Raw genomic sequence first — 26670 nt, forward strand, 5'->3', positions numbered from 1 at the left:
CCACTGGGGCGGAGCCAATTGGACGGATCACGAAATTGATGGTGTATAAACCTATTCCATGAAATTCTACACGTATGTACCAAGTTTCGTGGCGATCGGTTCAGCGGTGTCTGAGTTTGTCACTGCCAAACAAATATACAAACATCCTCTTTTATACTTATAGACAAAGATGTTGATTAAAGATAAAAAGAATGATTTTCTACTCATTGATGTAAAGTGGAAAAAAACTATCAAAATAATATTTTATCTTAACAGGTGTTATGCTTGAAAAGAGGAGAATTTTGGTACCTAAATTAAATATTAAGCTGTAAGAGACAGCTTATGCACCTGAAAAGTAACATATTTGTAAATCTGAAAATGACAGTTGTGCTTTTACCAAAATTGTATAATATGTGTACAAAAAGCGACATAACCCATTTACTTTTGTAAACATTTACATATACTTAAATAAAGGTTGATGCATTTTCTGAATAAATAACATTTAGGTAGTAGGATGGCTTATGGCAGCTAGTACGACATATGTTTCTTTTACTTTTTGGTCCTTTATATTAATATAAAATACTTACTACACTTCATTTTGTATTTTTTACTTTCCAACCTAAACAAAAGTCAAATATAGATCAGGAATATGGATCGACCTATATTTAAGGGAAATGTATCTAATATAAATACAACTATGCCATGTTTCAAACTATGTAGCTTCATCATTCCATGCTTCAACTGATAAATTAAAACTAATTTTGATCATGTAAATATTTCTAATAAAATAATTTTAGAAGAACCAAAATCTTTGCGTGGAAGCAATTTAAGGAGCATACTTATTCTGCACATAATTTAAGCTTTAATAATGTTATTGATTATTAATTAGCTAAAATATAGCTTACAAAAAACGGAAATTTAAGAATACTACTATTATTTGACTTTCATTGTGAATTAATAACAATCGTATTTTCCACTTTGTATAAAAACGGTGTTCTTAATTTTTTCGGGTCAAACCCGAGGATTCACAGCTTTTTTAAAAAGTTTACAGTTTTTTTTTTATATCTAATAGTCCTTGCTATATCAGTAATGATTGCTATTATCCTATGCTATATTATAAGTCCTTGGAGCCTAGACGTTCTAGCCTATAAAACTATTACAAAAGTAGAAAAACAATAAATTTCTGATCTCACAGTGCACGAGATACCTATTTAAATTTCAATTACGTTGGTGTTTGAAAAAATATTTTTGGATGATAAATAATCTCTTCAACAGCTGTTTGAAATAATCCAAGATGGCCGCTAGCCTCCGAGGACTCTTAAAATTAGTCGACCATTTCTAGAAAGGTATACCGAAGTATGTATGAGATTGAAATGAGAGCAGTAAAGGCATGCTCCTAAACAATGTAAAGGCGAGATTGAAACTAAAATTAAATTACATTCCAACCTGTTTCAGTAGCATTTCCCGCGTCAAATGAATCAACTAGACTTAATTAAAACATGACTGCTAGAACTATTACAACTGCATCTGTACGGTCTACCTGTATCTTTGCGTTTCTAGAGTTAAAGCGAAATTAAATCACGCAAGAGTATTTTATATTCAAACATTACAGGGGAATTTCATAGATTATATATTAAATTATTACTTACATTATATGAACTCCAAATATGTAATTCAAAAACGGATCTTATATACGTAAATTTCATTATTATATACTTAAGAGTCCTTGGAGCATAAACATTCTAACTCTTAAAACAATAAAAACACTACTATGACAATTTCGAATCCTACATTTTAATGTATATATATTTAAATTACAATCATTTTGGTGTTTGAAAAAATATTTTGAGATGGTAAATAACTCTTCAGCGGCTGTTTGGAATTAACGAAATTAACATTGCTGTAAAGTACACATCCAATATGGTCGTTAGCTTCAAGGAACTCCCTTGTAGAACAATTTAACCTACAACCTATAGTACACCTAAGACACCTAAAGAGACACGACTTTGACAATTTTTTACATAAGAATAACATGGGGATCATTTTTTGGCCACTTTTTCAAAATTCCTTATCTTTGCCTACATATCCCTATATAATTGTCCAACCTTATAAATATGACGAATCCATTTATCCCCTATATATTTTCAAAATTAAGCTTAAAAAGCTAATTCTTTCATTTATTAACCCATGCAGGTGTAAATGTAAAGTAGAGCAATATGACAATATGACGGCACTTGGGTCGTTTTTCCCATAAAAATTACATGTTGGGCTTTTTTAGTCACTTAAAAAAAAATCCTGCCCAGGGCCAATACATCCCTATATAAATGTTCCATACTATTTTTTAACTTTATAAACATTAGAAATCGATATCCATTCCCACGTATAATTTCAAAATCATGCGAGATTTGCATGAGAACTCGGGCGCGCTCACTGCCGCGGACATGGCCATACTCCCCGCTCCCTACCCATGGTCGGGCTTTCCAAACTTCATCTCTTGTTGAAATGATTTATAAATTTGTTTGTTTCTATTTACAAATTTTGAAATTTTACAAAAAGTCTATATACTATATAGAGGTGACATCAGCCCGAGACCTCATTCCTAAACATGAATGAGCAGTCATGACAACACTGCTCCGTGTCGCTCTCCAAAAAAAAAAACTGATTCGCCACTACAAGTTAATACATCAAATGAAGGTGAAACTGTACAACGTTTGTGATTTAATCTGCGAAAGCAACATGGCTCTTAAATCCCAAAAAAGTCTTAAAGTCACAATTTTTGTAAAACAAATTTTGTTGGTCATTTAATAAGACGTATAAATGTTTGCAACTATTGTCCATATACAATGATTAAATTCGTTGGCGAATCGACTAGAACTGAACTTGAGAATACTCTTAAGTCTTGTTCTCTGCCGATAAAATGGACTTTGGTAAGGAGAATCAAATTTATGAAATATCCAATGGATCAAAATGGAAAATTAATTAATGTAAAAGAATGTATTGCAGATTTATGAAGCATTACCATCCTAACCATTAAGAAATGAGATTCAACCTCATATTGTAAATGCTCTTTTAAAGATTGACACATCGATGCAGAAATATCAAGCCCAAGGTAGTGGATGGATGTATGACCATACTAAATATTGACAGTTGCATAATTACAAGTATAACCCCTTAACACCAAAGTCATACATTCCCACACCAGAAAGTATTAAATCGAAACATTCTGTTTTAAATATAAAACATCGGACAATAAATGCTTTACTTTGGTCGATTTTAGCGATTGCGTACCGCAAGGATCTTCAAGCATCAACGGCAGAAATTGTTTTCGGACAACAGTTGAGACTTCCAGGAGAATTGTTTGATCTCTCTGTTGACGGACCCAGGCATGAAGATCTTACTGATTATGTTGTACAACTCCGTCAACACATGTCTTCAATGAGATCTGTCCAAGCTTCACACCATCGCCACGTCAAACCCAAAACTTTTATATTTCAAGATCTTAGAAAGTGCACCGATGTTTTCCTAAGAGATGACCCTGTAAAACGTGCTCTACAGCCTCCCTACAACGGACCATATCCTGTAATTTCTCGTGATGTAAAATCCTTAGTAATATCACAGAATGGCAAACAAGTGTGAGTGAGCTTAAACGGGGTGAAGCCTGCATATGTGTTACCTGACAAATGTAATCATCCAACAATCAAAGAGCCACAAAATATACAATCTTCGAGCACATCCCTCAAACCTCCAAACTATACAACTCGATCTGGTCGAAATGTAAAGCTCAAGCTTCCTGGACTTCCAGTCTCTGCGGGGGGCTGATGTGGCATCAACTTAGCCACAGCTGTGATGCCTTTGGTCTTCACTTTATTTTAATATTTATTATGTTACAGCTGTTGTTAGATTGTTAAAACTGTTTAGTTTTGAACATGTCATGATTCAACACTTTTCTTCATACGTTTGTAAATAAAACTTATCAAAGTTCGTTCATATAGTGGTGATATTATTTCATTCAGATTAAACATCGCTATAGTTTAGTTTGGTTTTAAGCTGGATCAGACTTACACTCAAACAAACAAACACGCATACATCTTGTTACCTATGTTTTAAACTAACTAAAAAAGAAATGCTAAATTAAAGAATAATTATTAAATGAACATCGGTTTTACCATGGCCTTTGATTTCCGTCTCCTTCTCCGAAAATGATAAAATATCAGCTAAGCTTTGACTAATCTGCAACAGAATAATCCCATTTCAGATTGAACAAAATCTTTTTATCCTGATTAATTGTGTAAATGATAAACATAAACATATTGATCACAAAAATTTTGAACCAGCAAGATGGGGTCATGGCAATCTCGTGTTATGGGGTTTGAAATTAATTGACTGTGTAAAGTTGTAGTGTACTTCTGTTTGAAGTTGTAGATCACATTATATAAAAAAGTATCCAGCCAATATTATGAAAAATTAGAGTTTTCATAATCTTTTAAAACATAACGATGCCAAATTTTCTTTGAAACCAGTGGGGCCCAAACTAAGTGTACAAGGAACCGTTGTTGTAGAAATGAATATAACGGAGAAAATAATTAAAAAATCCAATCTATTTTCATTAAGAAAAAGTAAAATGTTGTCGTTTACTTGTTTATGGATATATCTTGATTCAATTTGGTAAATTTATTTATTCAATACCAACCTACATTTCACTGAAAACACCCGTTTACCTGTTATTTAGAAGCAAACCTAATAGTCCAGTCAATGAATGAGGTGTAGAGTGCGTGAGCAGGTAACTAAGCGATTCCTTTAGAAACTTGTTCAGGGTGTTTAGGGTGTTAACATACCAAAAGTCCTAACTCCTAGATGTTGAGCCAGGGGGTGGAGGGGTGAAAGGGGGGCAAAGGTACGCATTTTGAGGTTTTCGATTATATCTCGAAAACTATCATCTTTGTGTATACTAGGCCTATACTAAATTGTAAAGTTGAAGAAGATGAAATTTTCTTCAAGAAAAGTATATAATGTGTTTATTTTGGTTACACCATTTACGAGTTATTACTAACTGAATTAATATCTTAATAAAATACTCCTTCCATAAGAAATACATGTAAATTAGTATGCAAAATGGGGCAAACCCTATCCACCCAAAGGAAATATAACCGATATTCTGTAAATCTTGGTAAAATATCCAGCAATTTGAAACTTTAATCATAAAATTTGGTCAAAAATTAAAGCGAGGGTGAGCACTTAAAACGGGATAATTTTAGTTTTTTCGGTACTTTCCTGTTAAAGGGAACATTAATTATTATCGATGGTTTTTTCTCGATACATCGATATTAACAAATTGAAACATATCAGCTGACAACTACGATAAATATTGTTCAGTATCAACAAACAATAATAAAATGAAACTGATCTAAAAAAATAACCTAACATAACTAACCAAACTTGCTGTAACATTTAATTAACTTGCCTTTTCTGTTATCAAACGGAGTTTTTAAATGGTACGGCAAGTTTGGTTGGTTATGTTAGGTTAGCTTAGGTTAGAACAGTTTAATTTCTTAATCCATATAGTAGACTGTTTTAGCCTAAACAAGATCAGTTAGTTAGTTGTTGTCAATTTGTAATGGATCGGAAAACAAAAATATCGATATATCGAAAAAATCATCGATAATAATGAATGTTCCCTTTAACAGGAAAGTACCGTTTTTTCTTTATGATTAAAAAAAAACACCAAAACATGACATTTTTGTTACCTCGCTCACGCCCTAATTTTGGATCATTTTTTTATTATTAAAGTGTCAAATTACTGGAAATGTTGTCAAGTTTTTAAGAATATCGGTTATATTTCTTTTGGGTGGATAGGATTTGCCCCATTTTGCATACTTGTTTACATGTATTTCTTATGGAAGGAGTATTTTAATAAGATATTAATTAAGTTAGTAATAACTTGTAAATGGTTAAACCAAAGTAAATGCATTATTTACTTTTCTTGTAGAAAATTTAATCTTCTTAAATTTCTTAATTTAGTATTATATACAAAAAGTTGATAGTTTTCGATATATAATCAAAAAACCCAAAATGCATACCTTTACCCCCCCCCCCTTTCCCCCCTCATCCCCCTGGTACAACACCTAGGAGTCAGGACTTTTGGTATTTTAACACCCTAAGCCCCCTGAACAAGTTTCTGAAGGATTTGCTTGGTTACCTGCTCAAGCACTCTACACTCTCACTTTTGGATCATTCATTGACTGGACTATTAGTAGATCTGATGTTGTTTAAAAGGAGAATAAATGTGACCAGGTGAAGGAAAAATAATCCAACCAGACAAATTGGAATTCGCTTAGTCTGCAGGTTTGCTGTGGCAGGGCTGTTTTTTTACATGGTGCAGCGTCAGTGTTTAACCATAGATAAAACATACTCCCTTAGTAGACTTCTCATCCTTATGGAACAGCTGAAGACAATTTTATTGTTAGTTCTGTACGGTTTATGTAGAGGTCGTGTTTTGTTTACAATTTGTTTCCCGTTATTACAGCCATTTAAAACCTCGTTTAACCAAATAATACGATCTAATCAAAAACAATAACTTGTCCCCTAGTTATATAACCAAACAGTAAAGCACAAATCAAGAAATTAGCCCTAAAATAATAGAAACAAAATTTCGTCGACACTAGCGCCCATTCGTCACGTACATGAACTAGACACGAAAAACGTGCTTCAAAATTTACAATGAGATGAGAAGTCTACTTGTGTTGGTTAGTCTATGGTTTAACTCAGTGTAACAAAATATTTTTCTGTTATACTTATCATAAATCCTGTATAGGCTGGTATGGATTCTCTTATGCAAAAAGCTGTGAACATTATTAATGCTAACATTATTGAACAGATGACTTTTTAATACTTTTGATTTTTGACTAGCATTTGAGGACAGCACTGTACATTTAAATTAAAATTCAATAAGATGGGTGTTCTAAATATTTAAATAATTGTAAAATTACAAATAATCTCAGTCACATAACGTTTTTGGCTATCCTGTTTAATCGATGTTTAAGACTGAAGAATCATTTGATACCTTAGGCCTTATTGTAAGAGGTTGCATTTGAGAGGTCAGCATTTGGATGAATATAAATAAAAAGAGAGTTTAAGTACTTACGTGTTATACCGACCACACCTTACCTAACCTGATCGTAAGTGTAGACAGGTTAGGTTAAAACAATGTATTGGTTCGATAGACAATACAATTCAATTAGTATGTGTTATTTAACCGAATAAAATCTTATTCGGAAGCTAATTTATCGGTGCGGTCGGTGTAATACATAAGTACCGGAGTGTCATTTAGAACTTAGCACTACCGTTTTTCTTTTTTCTAGATTTCACTTCTAAAGGTTCAGCGTTGCTTAAAAAAATTAGTTTCCCTATTTTAAACAGAAAATACAGCCGTTTTAATACACTCGGTGCGGGACTGAATCAGTTCTTTTACGTGACGTGGCTTGCGACGTGACTGGTGACGTGGCTGGCGACGTGGCTGGCGACGTGACTGGTGACGTGGCTGGCGACTTGGCTAGGGGCGTGACTGGTTACGTGACTGGTGACGTGGCTGGTGTCGTGGCTAGCGATGTGACTGGTGACGTAGCTGGTGACGTGACTGGTGACGTGGCTGGCTACTTGACTAGGGATGTGACTGGTGACGTGGCTAGTGATGTGACTGGTGACGTAGCTGGTGACGTGACTGGTGACGTGGCTGGCTACTTGACTAGGGATGTGACTGGTGACGTGGCTGGTGACGTGGCTAGTGATGTGACTGGTGACGTAGCTGGTGACGTGACTCGTGAAGTAGCTGGCTACTTGGCTAGGGATGTGACTGGTGACGTGACTCGTGACGTGGCTGGTGACGTGGCTGGCTACTTGACTAGGGATGTGACTGGTGACGTGGCTGGTGACGTGGCTAGTGATGTGACTGGTGACGTAGCTGGTGACGTGACTGGTGACGTGGCTGGCTACTTGACTAGGGATGTGACTGGTGACGTGGCTGGTGACGTGGCTAGTGATGTGACTGGTGACGTAGCTGGTGACGTGACTGGTGACGTGGCTGGTCACTTGACTAGGGATGTGACTGGTGACGTGGCTGGTGACGTGGCTAGTGATGTGACTGGTGACGTAGCTGGTGATGTGACTGGTGACGTGGCTGGCTACTTGACTAGGGATGTGACTGGTTACGTGACTGGTGACGTGGCTAGTGATGTGACTGGTGACGTAGCTGGTGACGTGACTGGTGAAGTAGCTGGCTACTTGGCTAGGGATGTGACTGGTGACGTGGCTGGTGACGTGGCTAGTGATGTGACTGGTGACGTAGCTGGTGACGTGACTGGTGACGTGGCCGGCTACTTGACTAGGGATGTGACTGGTGACGTGGCTGGTGACGTGGCTAGTGATGTGACTGGTGACGTAGCTGGTGACGTGACTGATGAAGTAGCTGGCTACTTGGCTAGGGATGTGACTGGTGACGTGACTCGTGACGTGGCTGGTGACGTGGCTAGTGATGTGACTGGTGACGTAGCTGGTGACGTGACTGGTGACGTGGCTGATTACTTGACTAGGGATGTGACTGGTGACGTGGCTGGTGACGTGGCTAGTGATGTGACTGGTGACGTAGCTGGTGACGTGACTGGTGACGTGGCTGGCTACTTGACTCGGGATGTGACTGGTGACGTGGCTGGTGACGTGGCTAGTGATGTGACTGGTGACGTAGCTGGTGATGTGACTGGTGACGTGGCTGGCTACTTGACTAGGGATGTGACTGGTTACGTGACTGGTGACGTGGCTAGTGATGTGACTGGTGACGTAGCTGGTGACGTGACTGGTGAAGTAGCTGGCTACTTGGCTAGGGATGTGACTGGTGACGTGACTCGTGACGTGGCTGGTGACTTGGCTAGGGGCGTGACTGGCGGCTTATATAGAGTAATATAGAGGCAAAAAACTCTTTGAAAATTCATTTTTAAACAGCGTCATGATAAACCTTACAAAAAGCAAATATTATAAACTCTGCAATCAGACACTAACTATCGCCACTATTATAACTGCATTGCCAATTGAAGGGTTTAAAATTTATTTAAAAAACAACAACTATCATACGTTATTATTTATTCCAAAGTGGCAGATAACTGTGATTAAAGAATGGGATCAATACAAAATTATATAATTTTCTCATAAAATGTTTTTTTTTTTTTTTTGAAGAAGGAAAAGTATATATCGGTTGATGATTTAGACCTTAACTCATGATATTAGATTATGAATCTCGATACAGAGATGTAATTTATGATATTTAATAAACAATAAAAACCACACATAAAACATGTAATTTGTATTTAATCAAATACTTAGAAATTGTGAAAAGGGTAATTAAAGCAAATTAGTTCATACGGATGAAATCTTACCAGAAATGATCCGAAAACCACAGTAAATATTAGTTTCATTTTAAAGGTAGAGCGAGACGCGCACATACATTACGATCTCTGGATGTACAGTACGTAGTTTAGTTGTCTAATTAGTTAGTGGCAAATAATTACTAGGCACCGTTTATCTAACATATGTACGGCTATGTAACCTAAAATCTAGGTATGACGAAGATTAATTTTCGTCATTTTATAAAAGCTGAAATTGATATATGTTACTTGGGGAGCTATCAAAAGACGTTTTCTCAAAAGCCAGACACTTTCGTTGGTTATTTTATCTTGCCAGACACTTTAAAGTCTGCCATGATAAGCTTATCTGTCACCCGCAAACAATGGATTCAGTTCCAGTTTTGAACAGATTTCTTTGCCAAATGTAAACGGTGAAATTACTACTTTCTTCTTCACAATCAGTTTTTATAATAAACCATATGTTTGAGGTAAACATATGTTATATTTGCGGTGGGGCACACGGGAGGGACGATGGCTAACATAGTGTCAGCGTTCGCCGCTAGAATCGCTAAAACTAACTTTTTAATTATGAAACTAAACTGTCATAACCTAACCTAACCAAAAAAACTTGCTGATAATATAAAAAAGATATAAGATAAAAATCAAATAAAGCAAAATCTTTGACAAAAATTTAGTGTCCCCGACGTGTTTCTAACTCGAGACCACCTGCACACTAGTCCGATGCGCTATCATCTATGCCACGACCGCATAGGTCTCGTTATGGTAACCGTGTTGCCTCAAGAGAAGATATTAGCCACTAGAGAGATGACGTCACCACACCTTTAGCCATCGTCCCTCCCGTATTCCCATTCGGTTATATTTGCATTTAATAGTTTGTTTATTCCTTCAGTGTTTTGAAAATACGTAATTATGTTCTAAGACCTTGGGAGATAATTTAACTCGTTTTTTTAGTGAAAAAGTAAGAAATAAATTACGATTTAGTTACAAAATAATTGTGATAATTTGTAATCTGGGTTCGTTAGTAACACATCGTAATGTTGTTAATTTACATCATATAGTTCGGCCGCTTAGAAAGCGACCTCCTCCAGCATTGGTTTAGCATTAGCGCGCAGGTCGTTTTCTAAGCGGCCGAACTATAGTATAAAGGCTGAATTTGATATATGTTACTTGGGAAGCTATGATGAGACGTCCAGACACTTCCGGTGGTTATTTTATCTTGCCAGACTATTTTTTTTACACAAGCTTTACGAGTCAAAGGAAGGAATGAAGCTTGAAACCTCCTGTCTACTACTAGCTTTCCTAGAGAAGCTTAACTTAGTTGTTTAACATGGAATGAACCAAAACTCTCATGTGTCCGAAGCAAGGCTACATTTTGTAATTAAATACATTTGAGCAACCTAACTATCCCTACAAGATACAGTTTGATTTACTCATTGATGCAATGTTTGAGTTAATTCATCTCGTAAATATTAGATGAATTAATATTTAATGTGCTTTGCTTAAAGATTTGTTTAAATTACCAGAGTAGCTGAAAAACTATGAATTTTACATTTAACAGAAATGTTTATAGTTTTGCTATTTTGTACATTCTGTATTTGAAAATGAGTAAGTCATAAAGTATGTATGCGCACTGGTCTATAGTTTGCGAAGAGTGGAGTTCGTAACGATAAAATATGGAATAAAGATTAACTCATAAGTTTAGTTCACATTTAATTCAAAGGTTTAATTGACGCGAAGATTAAATGTATATGATACATTAATCCGTATCAAACATTCTAAAAATGTCTAACAAAAAGCTATAAACCCTTAAAATGGATCAATTATAGCATAATGTTTATATTATTATTAATGTTAATATTATTTTGTGGCTTTACTAAATCCGTCTCAATATTTCTGAACCTTAGTGATAAAGTGTCAGACCTCTAACATTCAATAGAATTTAACGTTGCTGCGAAAAGCAGATCAAGAAGGTAAAGTGTTACTGCGTCAATTTATCCCTTACTTTGATATGAACATATCTTCCAGTTAAGGTTTTATTAAAGGGTTCGTGTTTAATTAAAGACCTAACATTATTAATGCTTAAATTTAAATACTATAGAGTTTTGTTCAAATTGTTTGTCGTATGATTCTAACTAGTTTGATTATTTAGTTAATACACGAGGCTTAGTTTTAATGATAGTTTGAAATTAGTTTAGTTGTAAAGTATATCCTTATGTTCAGAAATTCACAGATATTTTGTTGGTTATTCCGTGCTATACACCAACAGCAAAAATAATAGTTCTGTTAAAACCCTTAAAAAATCTTGCACTTGAAACTCAAATATGTATAATTTTACTCATGTTTTGAACGTTACTTTTCGCTACACTAAAAAGATGTAACTTTTTTATCAAAACAGAGTCATTGGTTATTTCTTTATTACAGTTCGAAACATTACAAAACTCATAGAATTTATTTATATTTATTATTTACATTGATTGTACAGTTTTAGTTGTTGAAAATTTTATCATTTGACAAAAAAATTAAAAATCGTTGTTTATTTACGTCGGCAAAATCCAAAAGTGATAAAAAAACATAGCTTGTGCATAGCAAATATTATTTTTGTGTAGTAAACAATGTAACTATTGCAGGTGATCATAGGACGAAAAAAGGTTATTTCACAATAGTGTAGCGAAAGTATGTTTATTAGTTGTCAATGTTTTTTTTAGTATTTATTTACTAATTTTAATTTGTATACGTATATTTTGACATTTTACTCTACCTACGATTAAGTAATTTGGTGATAAAGTAGTTCGAATGTAACAAAATGTTTGGCCATCTTCCAGACATCAGACCCCGACACTGTCACTAAGATTGATTCAGTAAACTTCCTCTGGGAAGGGGTTTCGTTTTTTACCACATATAAACAAACTATATGGTTAAAATAAACTCTAAAAAGTCACTATGTATTATTTTAAAGGAATGCGACGGACATTGCAAACAATTTCTTTTATACAATTTCTTAAACGATAAAAAAAGAGATTTTACATTAAATTACATATAGACATTTATTAAAATACTGGTTTTTCTGGGTATTATAAATTAAAATAAAATACAATTCAAATCGAACGGCATCAGTTTGAAGCTGATACAAAATAATTTACTACAATCAAACCTAAACTACTTACTAGTGAATTTTAACTAAAATTAAACTTAAAAAGCATCAAATGTTTCTCTTATTACAGTAAGTTAATAATTAGAATTTACTTTGAATGGGAGGTCTATAGACAATTAATTGCGAAACTTAGTGGACTTATAGACTTTTAGCGGAGGGTTTCGCTTATAACTGTGCACATGACAATGTGGTAGGCCCACTATCAATATTTTGTATTGTGTATATCTACGCATGTGGAGTTTTTAAAGTTTTTTTTTTAGTAAGGAAACGGTCCAACCCCTGGTATTGTCATTGTATAACGTCCACCTAATGTTAGATATCGCAATTAATAGTCAAATGACAAATGGCATCTAGGTCCAGTTCAGATCTCGTGGAATTTAACCGGTGACCTCTATGAAGTGTTTGTTAACTCCTTGTACGGCCTGAAGACGGTGTAAGTTATGAATGGAAACTATTTGTCACCATACACAACAAGTTATTTATATATTTTAACTTCATATATTCTGTAAATGTATATAGACCATTATAGTTCTAAATATACAACACGCTACTTTTTGGATACAATATAAAACTAAATTGATCAACCAGTGTTATTTTATTTAAGTAGTAGGTTTTAACGTTCCTATAAATATTTTACGTGATAAATCCACCTTTGATTTTGGAAATAATTTATTTGACTAACAGCTTTTTAGCACTTAAAACAATGAAAACTTTTATATTATTTCTAAGCAATTATAAACTATTCATTTGTTGGTTGATGGGAGCAGAACATAGTATAAAAGTCTGTAGTATAAAAGTATAAAAGTCCATTGATATCACCCGACGTTGTAAGTATTTGATATGATCCAAAACATGCAGCAACTATCTGTCGGTTTTAAGTAGAACTCATAAAAGCTTAACGTTACCGCTTTAATTAGCCAGTCTTTTTTTAATAACCCCATTGTAAAGTAGTTTTAGTGGGAAAGAATTGTTAGGGATTTTGTAAATGAGACAATTTATGACATGTTAACACCGAAAACTAATTTTATAACTGTCAAAAGTTTATATTTAATCCTTTGATTTTTACAGAACATAATTAAATTACTAATAGTAATTATAATTAGGCACATTACTAAATACTCTTACTGCAATAAAACTTTATGATAATTCACGTTTAGTGTTTATAACCTTGAACATTAGACACACAAATAATATATTACTTTTTTTAAGAGCTAACCGATATACACATGATAAATTAATCATTACCCTTTGGTATTCAATATACATTTAAAACCATCAAACATTAGAAGGTTCCTAAAAAATCGGATTATATCTTGTAGTATTGTTTATGCGAATATGTTAGACGAATTGCACAGAAATATATGCAATGTGATCTCTTTGGCATATATCGTTCATTTTCCTGGATTTATTTACTATAAATTCAGTATTTCATTTCAGCAGGAACTTCAGAATAACTTGATAATACGATCAAATAAGTTAAACGTGAATGTCTGGAATACCGTTTCTTCCTTGCAACGCAAATAACATTTAATAGCTACTTTGAAGTAGAAGTACCAGGAATATGCGAAAGATGTAGAAAAGATTGGAATGCCAAGATTGCTCCAAACTATTTCGTGGCAGGCATATTAACTATCAACCACCTCTAATTTATCCTATACGTATTAACTACTAGCTGTAACCCGCGGGCTTTGCCCGGTTTAACTTCTTAATTTTCAAGATTATCTCGTTCGCATGGCTCAATCACGTCTTGGTTGAAGTTTGTTCGCTACGCTCACTCATCTTTAGGTTGGAGCTCGTTCTATGTAGTAGCTAGACTTGTGTTAACCATGTTTTAGTTTGTCTGCACACGATGTATTGACTTGTTACTTTAGAAACTTCCTATGTTGACAATAAAGTTATACAAAGTAAAACTTATGCTACTGTGAATATTACGTTGAACCAATATTAGCATGTAATACACTTCTGGATATATGAAGAGTTCAACGAAACCAATTTTGTGAAATTATTATTCTAAAATTATGTATAACCTTTTTAATAGTATTGCTTTATAAGGAGATGCTTTTTATAAATACAGATTACAGGTTCCGATATGCAATTAAATTAATTGCTAAGCATAAGATAATCCCATAGTAAAAACAACTAGCCATAATGATTTTATTTAGACGAGACAACCTACTAATTGCTGAAAGTCTTATTGAAATAATTATAAATTAATTTTACTTTATCTTTTTTATTATTATAAAACATATTTTATATTGTTATGTGTTACTTTCAAAAATCTCTTATAAGGTCCATGATTTTATATAAACGATTTTTAATGTACTGTTGTATGTAGAGAATGAAGAAATCTTGAATTTGTATACATATGTCTTTATTAAGAGTAACGCTAAAATTTGTATCAGAAAACATTTAATTTATTGGTATCAATAAAGTCTACGTGTTTAATTTACATCCACTAATTGACTAAATAAATTGAATTTACTGTGAAACTGGAGATGTTGCTCTTTGAGTTTCACTTGTTAATTAGAAATTCCGAAACAGAAAACGGAAATTGTTTGCGTATCCATTAATTAGTTTTTAAAGCAAACTAACTGCGGAATAAATAAATAAATATAAATGCGAATATAATATATTTTGGTGGAATATAAATATAAATGTAATATGAAAAGCGAATTTATATGTAATACAACCATTTTATACTTATTTTCTTTCAGATTTTTTATCTATTTGATTTAGTTTAATGTTTAAAGTTTAATAATTGTTTACATGCACTTATCAATACACTTACATTAATAGCACTAAATATTACAATTTTAAAAAGATCGTATATTTTATGATTAATAAACTTTTTGTTTACAATATATTTTATAATACATTGTAATATCACATTATAGATTTTTTTTATACAATGCAAAATAATATATACATTCAATGTAGTTACTTTCATATAACGGGGTACGATTAAAAGCATTCATGGTCAAAAACGATAGCCAATAACAAATAGTTTGAATTTTGAAGCTAAAAACAGTAGAATTGCATTTCTGTACTTAAGTAAAACTTGTAGAATTTTTTTTTATTGAAAGAGTTAAACATTTAACTAACAATGGTTTAGTTTATTGGTCTACATACTCTGAATCTCGCATGTAACCTTATAATCCTGCTGAAACGTGTAAACAATATTGTTAGTTTGAAATTCTAGCTCGTGACTACATACTAAAATTAACAATAATCTTTGCTCCACAAAGACATTATATGGGAAATTTAGTTACCTCAAAATGTAATCTTAAAGAAAAATAAATAAATTGGTTCGACTACTAAGAGTAAATATCGTGTTCATTTTAACTATGGAAATAGTAAATCATTTCTTGAGTAGAAGTGTTTTTTAGTTGTTTTAACTTAATTATCTTAATTATTCATCTATGGGTAACTAAATATAACCTAGTTACATAATTATACGTTATTGATTAGAGTAAAAGTACTTCGAAATATACTACTCTATAATATTTTTTGTATCGATATATACGTAAAATAATTAAATAACTTTTTAGCTGATACTTCCAGTAGCAAATAGTATATAAGGAACGCCTTTAGAGATTCTTGTCCATTCACCTATTGGGTCTGATGATGATTGGAGTGTACAATCGAAATTGATCACCACTTACCATCTTTCATATGTATTAACCATCTTGTATGTAAATAGTATAAGTGCAAATATACTATTAGTAATTTTATTTGAAGCTTTTTATACTCTCACGTAACATATGTACCACAAGTGTGCCAAGAGTAGCATGATTGTCGTGTGAACTGACCACGTGACTAAGATATTATTCAAGATGTATTGATCAGTTTGTATGTTAGTGACACATGCCACAGCAGTGGTAATTTCAAACAGACTGCTTCTACCTATGGTATTTACAATCCGATCGAAATATACTTTATATTATGTAAGATACTTTGTTGGACATATTTAAAACTTACGTAGTTTTCTAAATATTAAAATACTGTAATAAAAAATATTTACATGCATCATGCGCAAGTTTTAAGTGTGTATATATTATAAGTTCAAGCGAAGGTAATGGGATTTTAAACCCTATTTTGAAGACTTAATTTAATTTTAACCTTAAGGAGACTGTGCTCTTGGTCGCCTTTAGAAGGTGTTCTAAGCTTTAAAGTTGTAAAATGCTGTGTATACCTTGTAATATCCAAGGTATATATTTCAACCAAAGCATTTTACTATGTAAATTGGACGGAAAATGTTTAAGCTTTAGCAATCGGGAAAATAATAAAAACCCTATCTATAAAATAGCAAAAAGCAATGGAAAACGTAAAGAAATCCAGCTAAATACAAACAAACCAATCTATTTAAAAGTTTAAGTAAAAAAAATATTATCATGACTATTTGGGGTGAAAGATTGTATACTATTAAGTGTGTACGGTACTGCATCAACGATTCGTGCAAATAACAACTTTGTAAAGTTTGTTAGGCCTACGGTTAGAGTGACTATAGATAAATAAATACCATTCACACGAACGTAGGTGCAATGTAAGTTTATATTGATTAAACAATAATTATAAACAGCAAGAGTATCATGGACCTAAAATTTTTATGCAATCACTAAACTTTTGCAGGAATTAAAAAAAGTTAAACCACTTAAGGTGCGTTTATAAAATATGAATGGATTTTAATCAAGAGAAAGTTTAATGTCAAATATTACTATTTTGAATTGTTTTATGTTGACAGAATTTATAACCTCGTAACCAGAATCCCCTTTTTAGCTATTAATTAGCAAGATCTGATAGTTTATTTTTAATAAAGTTGCAGCAAAGTTAGTTGATAAGTTGACAGACACTTAATTGTTCACCATTATCTTTATGGGCTATTCACAGATTTAATGTGTGCAGTGTCCATAACCTGCAATTTATATTTATAGAAATACCAACAAAACTTGATCTTAAATTTAAAAAGTCAGTCTTTATTTGACAATGAATTTAATTTACATTTTTCAATAAAGAAACTTCAATTTAAGATAATGGGATGTCAAAAATATCAACATAATCTTATAAATTCATGTTTTCTGTTCAATGGTATAGTACTTTTTGGAATTCAAATAGTGTTCTAAGGTTAGTCAAAGGTGCACGATTGACACAGTGTTTGTTGGGAGAGCAATTTAATTTGTCTTTGGTTTAAGTAAGACTAAACGTGCGAGGCATTTTCATTACACCGTGATGTGTATCTCTACTTTTATAACAGAATGTTTACATTTATTTTGCTAACTTATAACTCATTTGTTATTAGGTGAAACATATGAAATACCTATCTATACATTTTATATTGGTACCATACTGAATAAATCAAATTCCTAAGGTAGACATTATTCATAATGTGTTTAGTATGGGCCAATTCGTTATTAATTGAAGATTTGATCTAAATCAATTTTCATCAGCTGATGATTATGGATTTATTTTTATTTTTATTGATCCCCTAACTTGATTTTATACCAAGCCATCATGCGTTGAAATTGTAGTAAGTTATTTTATAGCTATCCATAAAATAGATTCATGGTTGTTTGTTAGAGTTATTTTATAAAATTGTTTAGTTTCTTTAGAAAACATGCAGTAAAAGAGAAAAGTAATTAGCAAAATCCATGTTACAATGTTATAGTAACAATGTTACTGTAGTAACTTTAGCAAGGGCTAGTTAGGGCAGGTAGCTACTTCTGGCCAAGGCCCAACTTTGTATAAACTCAACTATAAAGCACCTAAGTGTTGTTTATACAGGTGTAGTCTAAGGTTAATTTCTCATTGCTTTAGCATTTAAATTTGAATGTTGATTTTGAAAAAGATTTCCTATAAGTAATGCAATGATTAGGATAGATAGCCTAAACAAACGCAAATATATCCTGGCTTGTCCAAGGAAAAATGAACAAGGAGGGGACGAACTTTGCCTGGTAGTTCCTCTACCATAGTAAACGCCCCATACGCTTTAGTGGTTGTTAAATTAAGATTAAAACAATTGTTGGTAATTTATTTCATGTGATATAAAAATATTGTACCTCAAGGGTTTAAAACATTTCCCTCTCATGAAAATGTAAACAGTATTGGAAAAAATAAAAAAAATAGATTAAAGAGCTTAACAGAGTTCTGAGAATCCATCTTTTGTCCAGCAATTCAAATGACAGATTTATTATATAAGCCAGCACAGGCACCAGGCAATGAAAGTTCACCCAACAAAAAATGTGGATTTTTTCCATTTACAAATAGTTGTATTCAATTGAACAAATATGTATTTGAGAGAAATGAATTAGGATCAATCGTTTCATAGGTTTGGTTACATATTATTACATCATTCGCCTTCACTTTTTTTAATGAATACATACATTGCATAAAAAAGCAAAAAAAGCATGTTTAACTTATCTAATCTAAAAAAGGTATAGGTCATTTTAATATCCTGTTGGAAGAAAAGCTTACAATTCTTTTACTCGTAGGCTATACTGTCTGTATGACATATGGTTTTTAACAATATCCAAGTAATTAGTTAATTAAAAAACTATAGTTCGGCCGCTTAGAAAACGACCTTCGCGCTAATGCTAAACCAATGCTGGAGGAGGTCGCTTTCTAAGCGGCCGAACTATAGTTATGATTATTTCGCTAGAAAGTTGTTAATTATGAGGATAAAGTCTACATTTCACACCTTCTGGTAATTTACCAGATTTTTTTTTTTTGCTGTAAAAAGTGCACAGCTTATAAAACTTAAATCATAAATTTTATTATAACTGAGTGTGATATGTTTTCACTTAAATCAGCCATAAAATGTAATGCATTGATTTCTGAAAGAATAGTAGAATATTCTAGATGAAAAAATATTAAAATTAGTCCATATTGTGCATACAAAATAAACTCGCTACACACATATTTATACAACAGATAGTGGTTTTGTCATAATAGGACATCAAAATAAAAAAGTATAATAGTTAAGCACGTTTCCAAAAAAAAAATACATGATACATATTTCACATGAACAAAACCACTGTAGAAACTATGTTAACATACTTTACACCAACAACATTTCAGAATAAAGAAGCAAAATAACCCTTAAACACACATCCTTATGTTACTTTCTCACACTACTTAAACCCTTTAAGATAGTAAGCTCTAACAGACCCTGGGCCATTGGGTCCTATCTACAGAAAACAGGAAAACATACATCAAATAATATTTTAAATTATGTACGTATGTGATTTTTCTTGAACAACAATGTATTCATATATCGTAACGAAATTCTAACGGTATGTTTGTGAAATACTGTATAAAAAATACAGTAAAAGAGTTGTATTAGATTATTTGGTAGTGTCCATTATAATTTAATGAATCAATAGAATCTTTTGAATTGTCTTAACATTGAAGGGTCTATACAATAGCATGGAAATACTATTTTCTTTTTTGATAATATCATTACTATCGTTTTACTAGTTTTACGTCAATATAATATCATCTATATCCTTTTAGTTATAACAGTTTCATTATATCATTTTAGTTAAAACATAATAGCAAACTAATTTTTAGTTTGATGTGTTTTCCACTTAGTTGAACGTTCATACTAAAAAGTGTATATTCGTTTGGTTTGGGGTAATACATTACACAAAAAACGTAGTCTTTACAAAATTGATTTAAAATCATACACAAATAACCATAATCATTGGACATTTATTGAGTGAACTGGAGTCTCGACAAAGTTTAGTTTGACAAATGGTGTACTGATTCTCGTGGCTTTAGAAACTTCCTATGTTAACAATATTGTAAACTCTACAAACAATGTTAATGTGAATATCATACAACTTTCTTTAAATATTATCTTCTAATACAAGAATCCAGAGCTTAACACACCGTTGCCATGCCGTTAAATATTTAAACACAATGATAATACATTTTCCTGCTTAAGTGGTACTGGTTCATTAAATATTATTTTTTGCATGCAATCATGGATATTACAGAGAAGTGTTTAATACATTCAGAGGCATTAAACGCCACTTTCGTATTATACCAGCCAATAATGTTTTTTGTCGATGTTTTATAATAGATTAAAAAGATTAACCACGAAACTTTTTTTATTGTAAAACATCGTATTGTATTTGTAATATTCCAATAATTATATATTATTTATTCTAAGATATACTGCATTTTAATTGAAAATTACATAAATATTTTATTTTTAAGACTTTGTTTCAAGTTTTTACATAATTAAAAGTCCGAAGCCTTCTCATTATTAGACCTAACCTATTGACCTGTCCAATTCCTGCCCTGGACTACGGACGGAAACTTCAAGTATTACAAGTAAGTAAGTATAGGCCAAGCAGCTTTTTCAAAACTCTCTTAATAAAATACTGTCCATGGAAAATAACTCAAATCTCTTTCGTCTATCTATTTTTTTAATCGGATGACGGATAATATTCATACGGTTTCCGTGAATAAAAATGAAAATCAATTGGTAAGAAATAAAAGAAGAAGGATAAAATATTATACTCAAACTGAAAGTTTTCAATATCAGTCAAGTTTTCATGACCAGTTTTTACATTTTACGAAAACTTTTCACTATATCAAAAACTTGATATATTAGTGCATATTAAATAAAAGATTTTGTATCCCAGGTTAGAACTCTATTTAAGAATAAAATCACGTGTAAGCTGAAATAGGATTTGATGAATTTTATATACAAATAATTTTAAAAATCAGTCCTTTTTCAAATTTATTAACATTTTAGATTGCATTCTGTTTAATTTATAGTCGAACAAAAAGGCTTGCAAGAATTTAATATGTTTTTTGTTTGGTTTGGGTAAGAATATGACCAAAGCAAAATAGAAATAAGAATCGGGTTATTTAAGTTTTTAGCATTAGTTTGAGAAATATTGTAGTAAAATTATGTAAAAAAACTATCCAATGGCTCACCCTCATCCTCTCATACGCACTAGTATCTCTGTTTATCTTTACTTAAAACTAAGAGAATTATAACAGTGTTGAATATTAAATTATCTTATTAAAACTAGTTCTAAACCTTAAACGTTATCAAATTCCAGCCATTATTTAAACCCCTATTTTGGCCAAATCCATAAACACTTCACTCTGCGAAAATCCCATTTAAAAAATGTATGTATTTTTTATGTCAGGAAAACCATTTGTCTGCTTGACTTATTTAATGGAATAGACCAAAGAAATGTAAATCGACATTTAAATATTTTTCCATAATATGCTATAAACTTATAGAACCAACTGTTAAATCAATATATAAAATAATTTTCTAACTTAACTCAACCATATCTCGTAAGATGCAGTTTACAAACTGCATTCAAACAAGCTTCACAAGACATGTAAACTTCACAAGCTGAGCTAACAATATTATACATTTAATAGGAAACGTTAACGTGCTGTAGATAATGTTTTAGTTTGACAGTCTACAGTCTACATATTCTGCTTCGATGCAAATAACGTTAGAAACTTGGCGGAGCGTGTAAACAATATTGTTAATTCCACAAACACTGTTAGTATTTAAATTCTACATCGTGCTTGCTAGGCGAAATTACCGTGTTTATAACAAGAATCAATATAAAAACATGTAACTGTATTACATATTGGTATGTAATTGGCTTAATGACTTTGTTTCGACTCTTTGCACAAATATAAGTCCGAAGCATTCTCATAGGCCAAGCAAGCTTTTTCAAAACTCTCTTAGTAAAATACTGTCCACGGAAAGGACTCAAATCACTTTTGTCTATCTATTTGCGTAATCGGTGGTATGTAATTGGTGTTACTATATTACAATAAATATTTTTGAATACTAAATTAATACAATATAAACAATTACACCACTACATTCCATGTTATATTGTGGTTTTTATCATTGCTTTGAAATTGAGATTTTAAAAGGTTTTCCCTGTGAAAATCAATCATCTGATTTTCACAAATGCATCTAAAAAATATATTGATTAAAATTTCGTATGTGATGATCATTTCTAAAAAAAAGTGTACAACCCCAAAGCCTTAAAAAATTACGGTGCAAAGGTTATTGCAGTTTTTCTTATTTTACGTTTAATTATAGTTACTCCTGTCCATTATAAGGGGTTTTATCAAGCTATTGGGAACAAGTATGTGCCAGTTTGTTAAACATGATTTTAATAATGTAACATCTGAAAATTCTGCATAAATGTTGTGACGGTTCTGGGCTAAGGAAACACCTTATAGCAAGAGGTGTAATAGTCCAGTCAACGAAGCTGAATGAGTGGGAAAAAATGGTGTAGTCCCGGATTTCTGTACAGTTGTAGGGGATACCCTCCTGAACAACATACTAAAAGTCCTGACTGATGGGGTGTGTGCTATGGGTGAGAGGGGGGTGTAAATGCACAAATTTTCGGTTTTCTGTAAATATCTCGAAAACGGTGCCCTCTATAACACAGTAATGTTGAGTCGATAGAAAATTCCTAATTCCCTTGCAGTTAGTCTGTTATGACGTCAGTCACAGTAATCTAAATTGTAAGAAATATCAATTGTTTTAAAATAATAATTATATATTTTTTTATTGATTAGTAATGAACAAAAGTGATATAATACAATAGTAAACTATGAATACCTTGGGTTAAAAATGACCTGAATAAATGGCTATTTCAAGTTTTAATGGATTGCTCTTTCCTCTTGCCCATCTCCATTTCCCTGGAACATAATGCTGCTAAACAATAATTCCATTAAACATAGTTTGTGAGAGACAACGTTAATTTAGGATGCTTTTAGTAAAACAACGTTAAAACTACGTCATTGCTGTATAGGAAATGCAACTGGTTTTAAATATTTTTGTTGAATTATTTGACCACTTGTATGGATTAAAAATAAACCCTCCACAGCAAACCTACAGACTAAGCAAATTGACATTTGCCTGTCTAAATACTTATTTAAAAAAAACTCCTTAAAATTGATGTATTGACCCCTACTTAAATTACATTAGTTAAAAAAGTACTTGGGTTGCTACAATTCAATTTGATATTTTAAAAAATCTATCTTTTCAAGCATCAAACAACATTTACATTATGAGATAGTAAATATCTCTTGTTTAGGCTTGCTTTCCAGCACGAAATTAAATTGGCCTCCTAGCATAATCAGAGTTAATCGTAGCCACCGACTAACTTAAAAACATAGTAGTTTGACTAAAAATGATTTATACTCCCTAGAGAGTAAAAGGTGATACTTTAGACCCGCAACACATGCATTAAAAACGACAGTTTTTGCTACAGTATAACGAAAACAATGTTAACTTATATCAAATGAAATAGGGCATAGTTGAATTTTGTTTTGAAATTGATGATGGATTTGTAACTATTTTATACGATGTACTTGAAGAACCATTTTTCTCACCCCATCCTTAAAGCACGGGTATAGCGGATACTATCTAATATATGATTCTGCGATCTCGCAATAAGACTCTTGTGTGCTCACCTATGGATATGTGAAAAACTTAATTATTTCATGATATAAATGTTTTGTTTGGATAGATCATTCCAAATTTTTTACATCCTTACAGTACTAAAATGAACACAACAACAACAACTTTAACAATTTTAAAATTAAATTATAGAATATACAACAACAACCTAAGCACTCCATCGCTAAGGATAAACAAGGTTTTCGCACGAGTGTTTGGATGATAAATTGTTTCGTTGAACTTTCTTCTAGATAACCGTCTCAAACTGAGTTCACCCTGATATATTGTGGCGTCTTTCGTTTAGAAACACTTTAAGTCAAAAAGTTATTTTGAGATGAAATATAACAGTATTGCGTCTTTAAAAAGTGTTACATTTCTTTAAGTTAATTTGATTCTTGAGGTTTGTTTTTGATTTCTTATAACATACTCTAAAACTACAAGTTCCGCCTTTTCCTCTGATAACCTGTTATTACTATTTTTAGATTAATTTCAATCACAAGTATAGAGCAGTATTTGCTTTTAATTGGCTGTAAATGTAATAACCTTGAATGAATAGGCCCACACATTGCAATTCAGTCCTAAGCCTTTTGATGTTGAATCTAAATTTATGACTGCCATCCTTGAACTCTAACCAAATTACCTACTTTCTAAATTGCTCAGCTTACAGCATTGTAAATTGAGTTAAGTCTTAACTAATTGTAACACAAACCTTTGTAGCTGGCCAATTATCGTTTTACGACAAGTTGAAAGTCAATTTATTCTATAGTAAATTTGCTAGTATGGCCCAGAGATCGTATTTTCGTGAGAAACTATTATTACATAATCTTTTCCTCTCAAGCTATTTCTCAAATTATACTATCCAATTAATCGTAATAATACTCTGATTACTCTATGGTTTAAGCCGTACACCTTATTCAGCAATAACTGACAAAGAAAAAAAAATAAGAACAAATGTTCTTAACATTAACATTATAAATAATACAATACTGTATCACATTTTTCTTTCGTATGTGTTTAATAAATCTTAAGTATTAACAATGGTGAGAAAAACTATTTTTGCCAAACGTGAATAAGTTTTACGGTTGTTAACTAAGTTGGATAGACCACAATTGTTTCAAAGAGCATATCTACCAACGCTGCTTTATCCAATAAGCCGGGCGAAAAACAGACTAGCAAATACAGCAATCAGTCAAAGTATGTGTAATGGAAACACTATATGCTTTTTCATAATCTTTTTTTGTCAAAAAATCATCAGAACACAACAATAACAAATTTGTAGTCTCTGACTAACCCTATTTTTGTGCTAAGAGCTAGGCACGAGCCTGGGATAGCTTTTCACATTGCTTCAGGCTAGACCAAGGGGTTGCGGCATTATAACTTGGATAAATTCCATTAGTGATTGGCGGGATTTGAACTCGGGATCTCAGGGACTATGTCCTGCGCTCTAACCACTAGCTCGCTCTCCCATATAACACTATTAGATTTTATTGAACAATAACTATGCCTCGACATATGTCTACAACAAGAGTGATTGACATACAATGACTGACTTTAAAATAAACAAAAACCTGGCATTTGATTCGGTTATTATTCTGTGATTTAAGTGAAGATGAATCGACAGAATGTCAAAAGCGGAAATTGACTGACTTGTTGTGACGTCAGCAATATCCTTTAGATGGGTGATTTATTTGGGGCTATTCATAGCCATAACTGTTTTGTTATAGGTTAAAACAAGGTTATATGTTTACTTGTATAATTTTTACTGTTATAGTACAAAATGTTGTCTAGAACGACCACAAGTAAATATTAAATTTAATTGATTTTTTATAAAGAATATATGTATACAATTTGTATACGATACACATAAAATATATGTAAAACACATTAAATATGTGTGTGTATATATATATATATATATATATATATATATACATAAAATATTCGTAAGAATAAATGTATACAAAAAATAATCACATAAAAAAATTACCTGTATAAAAATTTTGATGAACAGTGTTTTTGGCCACTGAAGACTTAAAACGAAAACACAAATCGGTCCCGGGTTTAGGTCTTACCAAGATACCTACAGTAATAGCTACTTCCCTTAGGGAGATTCAATAAAATGTAATAAGTAATAAGATTTTTCTTGGGAATATTTAAAAAATGAGTATTTTCTTACTTCCTGACAGAAATTTATTGATAATTTCAATTTTGTGCAATAAGTACCACAATGCAACAATATTTTACAAAACATTAAAGTATAATTCATTACCTAAACACTTGTAGGTTTGAACATTACACCAACAGAACAAAGGATAAAGTTGGTTGGAACTTTTCGGTCACACCGCAGGCTTGGGAACTTCTACAACACTTAGTAAGTCTATTATGTTTGTGTGATAGCAGTTGATTATAGTGTGTGGTATTATAATGAAAATATTCCATAATTAATGAGGAATTGTCTAATAACCAGTGTAAGGTATATATTGTTTTAAATCCTAGCCAATAAAAGTAACTTATTTCTTATTTTCTTACATGTATATAATACTAAACACGCTAGAGAGATACCAATAACTATAAACCAGTACATTATTAAAGTATAATTTGTTATATTTTTATTTTAAGCAACGTCATAGGGCTGCAGTTATTAAACCATGTTCAAAAATGCACAACAC

At 32.0% G+C, this 26670-nt stretch overlaps 1 protein-coding gene across 1 annotated transcript in view; it reads left to right on the top strand.

Annotated features, from left to right (window-relative positions):
- The first annotated feature begins 3598 nt into the window (after positions 1-3598).
- The window catches only part of LOC128997636 (cysteine-rich, acidic integral membrane protein-like), a 91825-nt gene continuing 68753 nt past the window's right edge, over positions 3599-26670 (top strand). Inside the window, exons 1-2 of the mRNA XM_054423275.1 lie at positions 3599-3611; positions 7439-8887. Of these exons, the coding sequence (XP_054279250.1) occupies positions 3599-3611; positions 7439-8887 (1462 nt within the window). The remainder of the gene's footprint in view (positions 3612-7438; positions 8888-26670) is intronic.

Source organism: Macrosteles quadrilineatus, unplaced genomic scaffold (genome assembly GCF_028750875.1).
Source record: "Macrosteles quadrilineatus isolate MER2022 unplaced genomic scaffold, UCM_ALF_1.0 Scaffold_6__1_contigs__length_79288215, whole genome shotgun sequence".
NCBI classification, from domain to species: Eukaryota; Metazoa; Arthropoda; class Insecta; order Hemiptera; family Cicadellidae; genus Macrosteles; species Macrosteles quadrilineatus.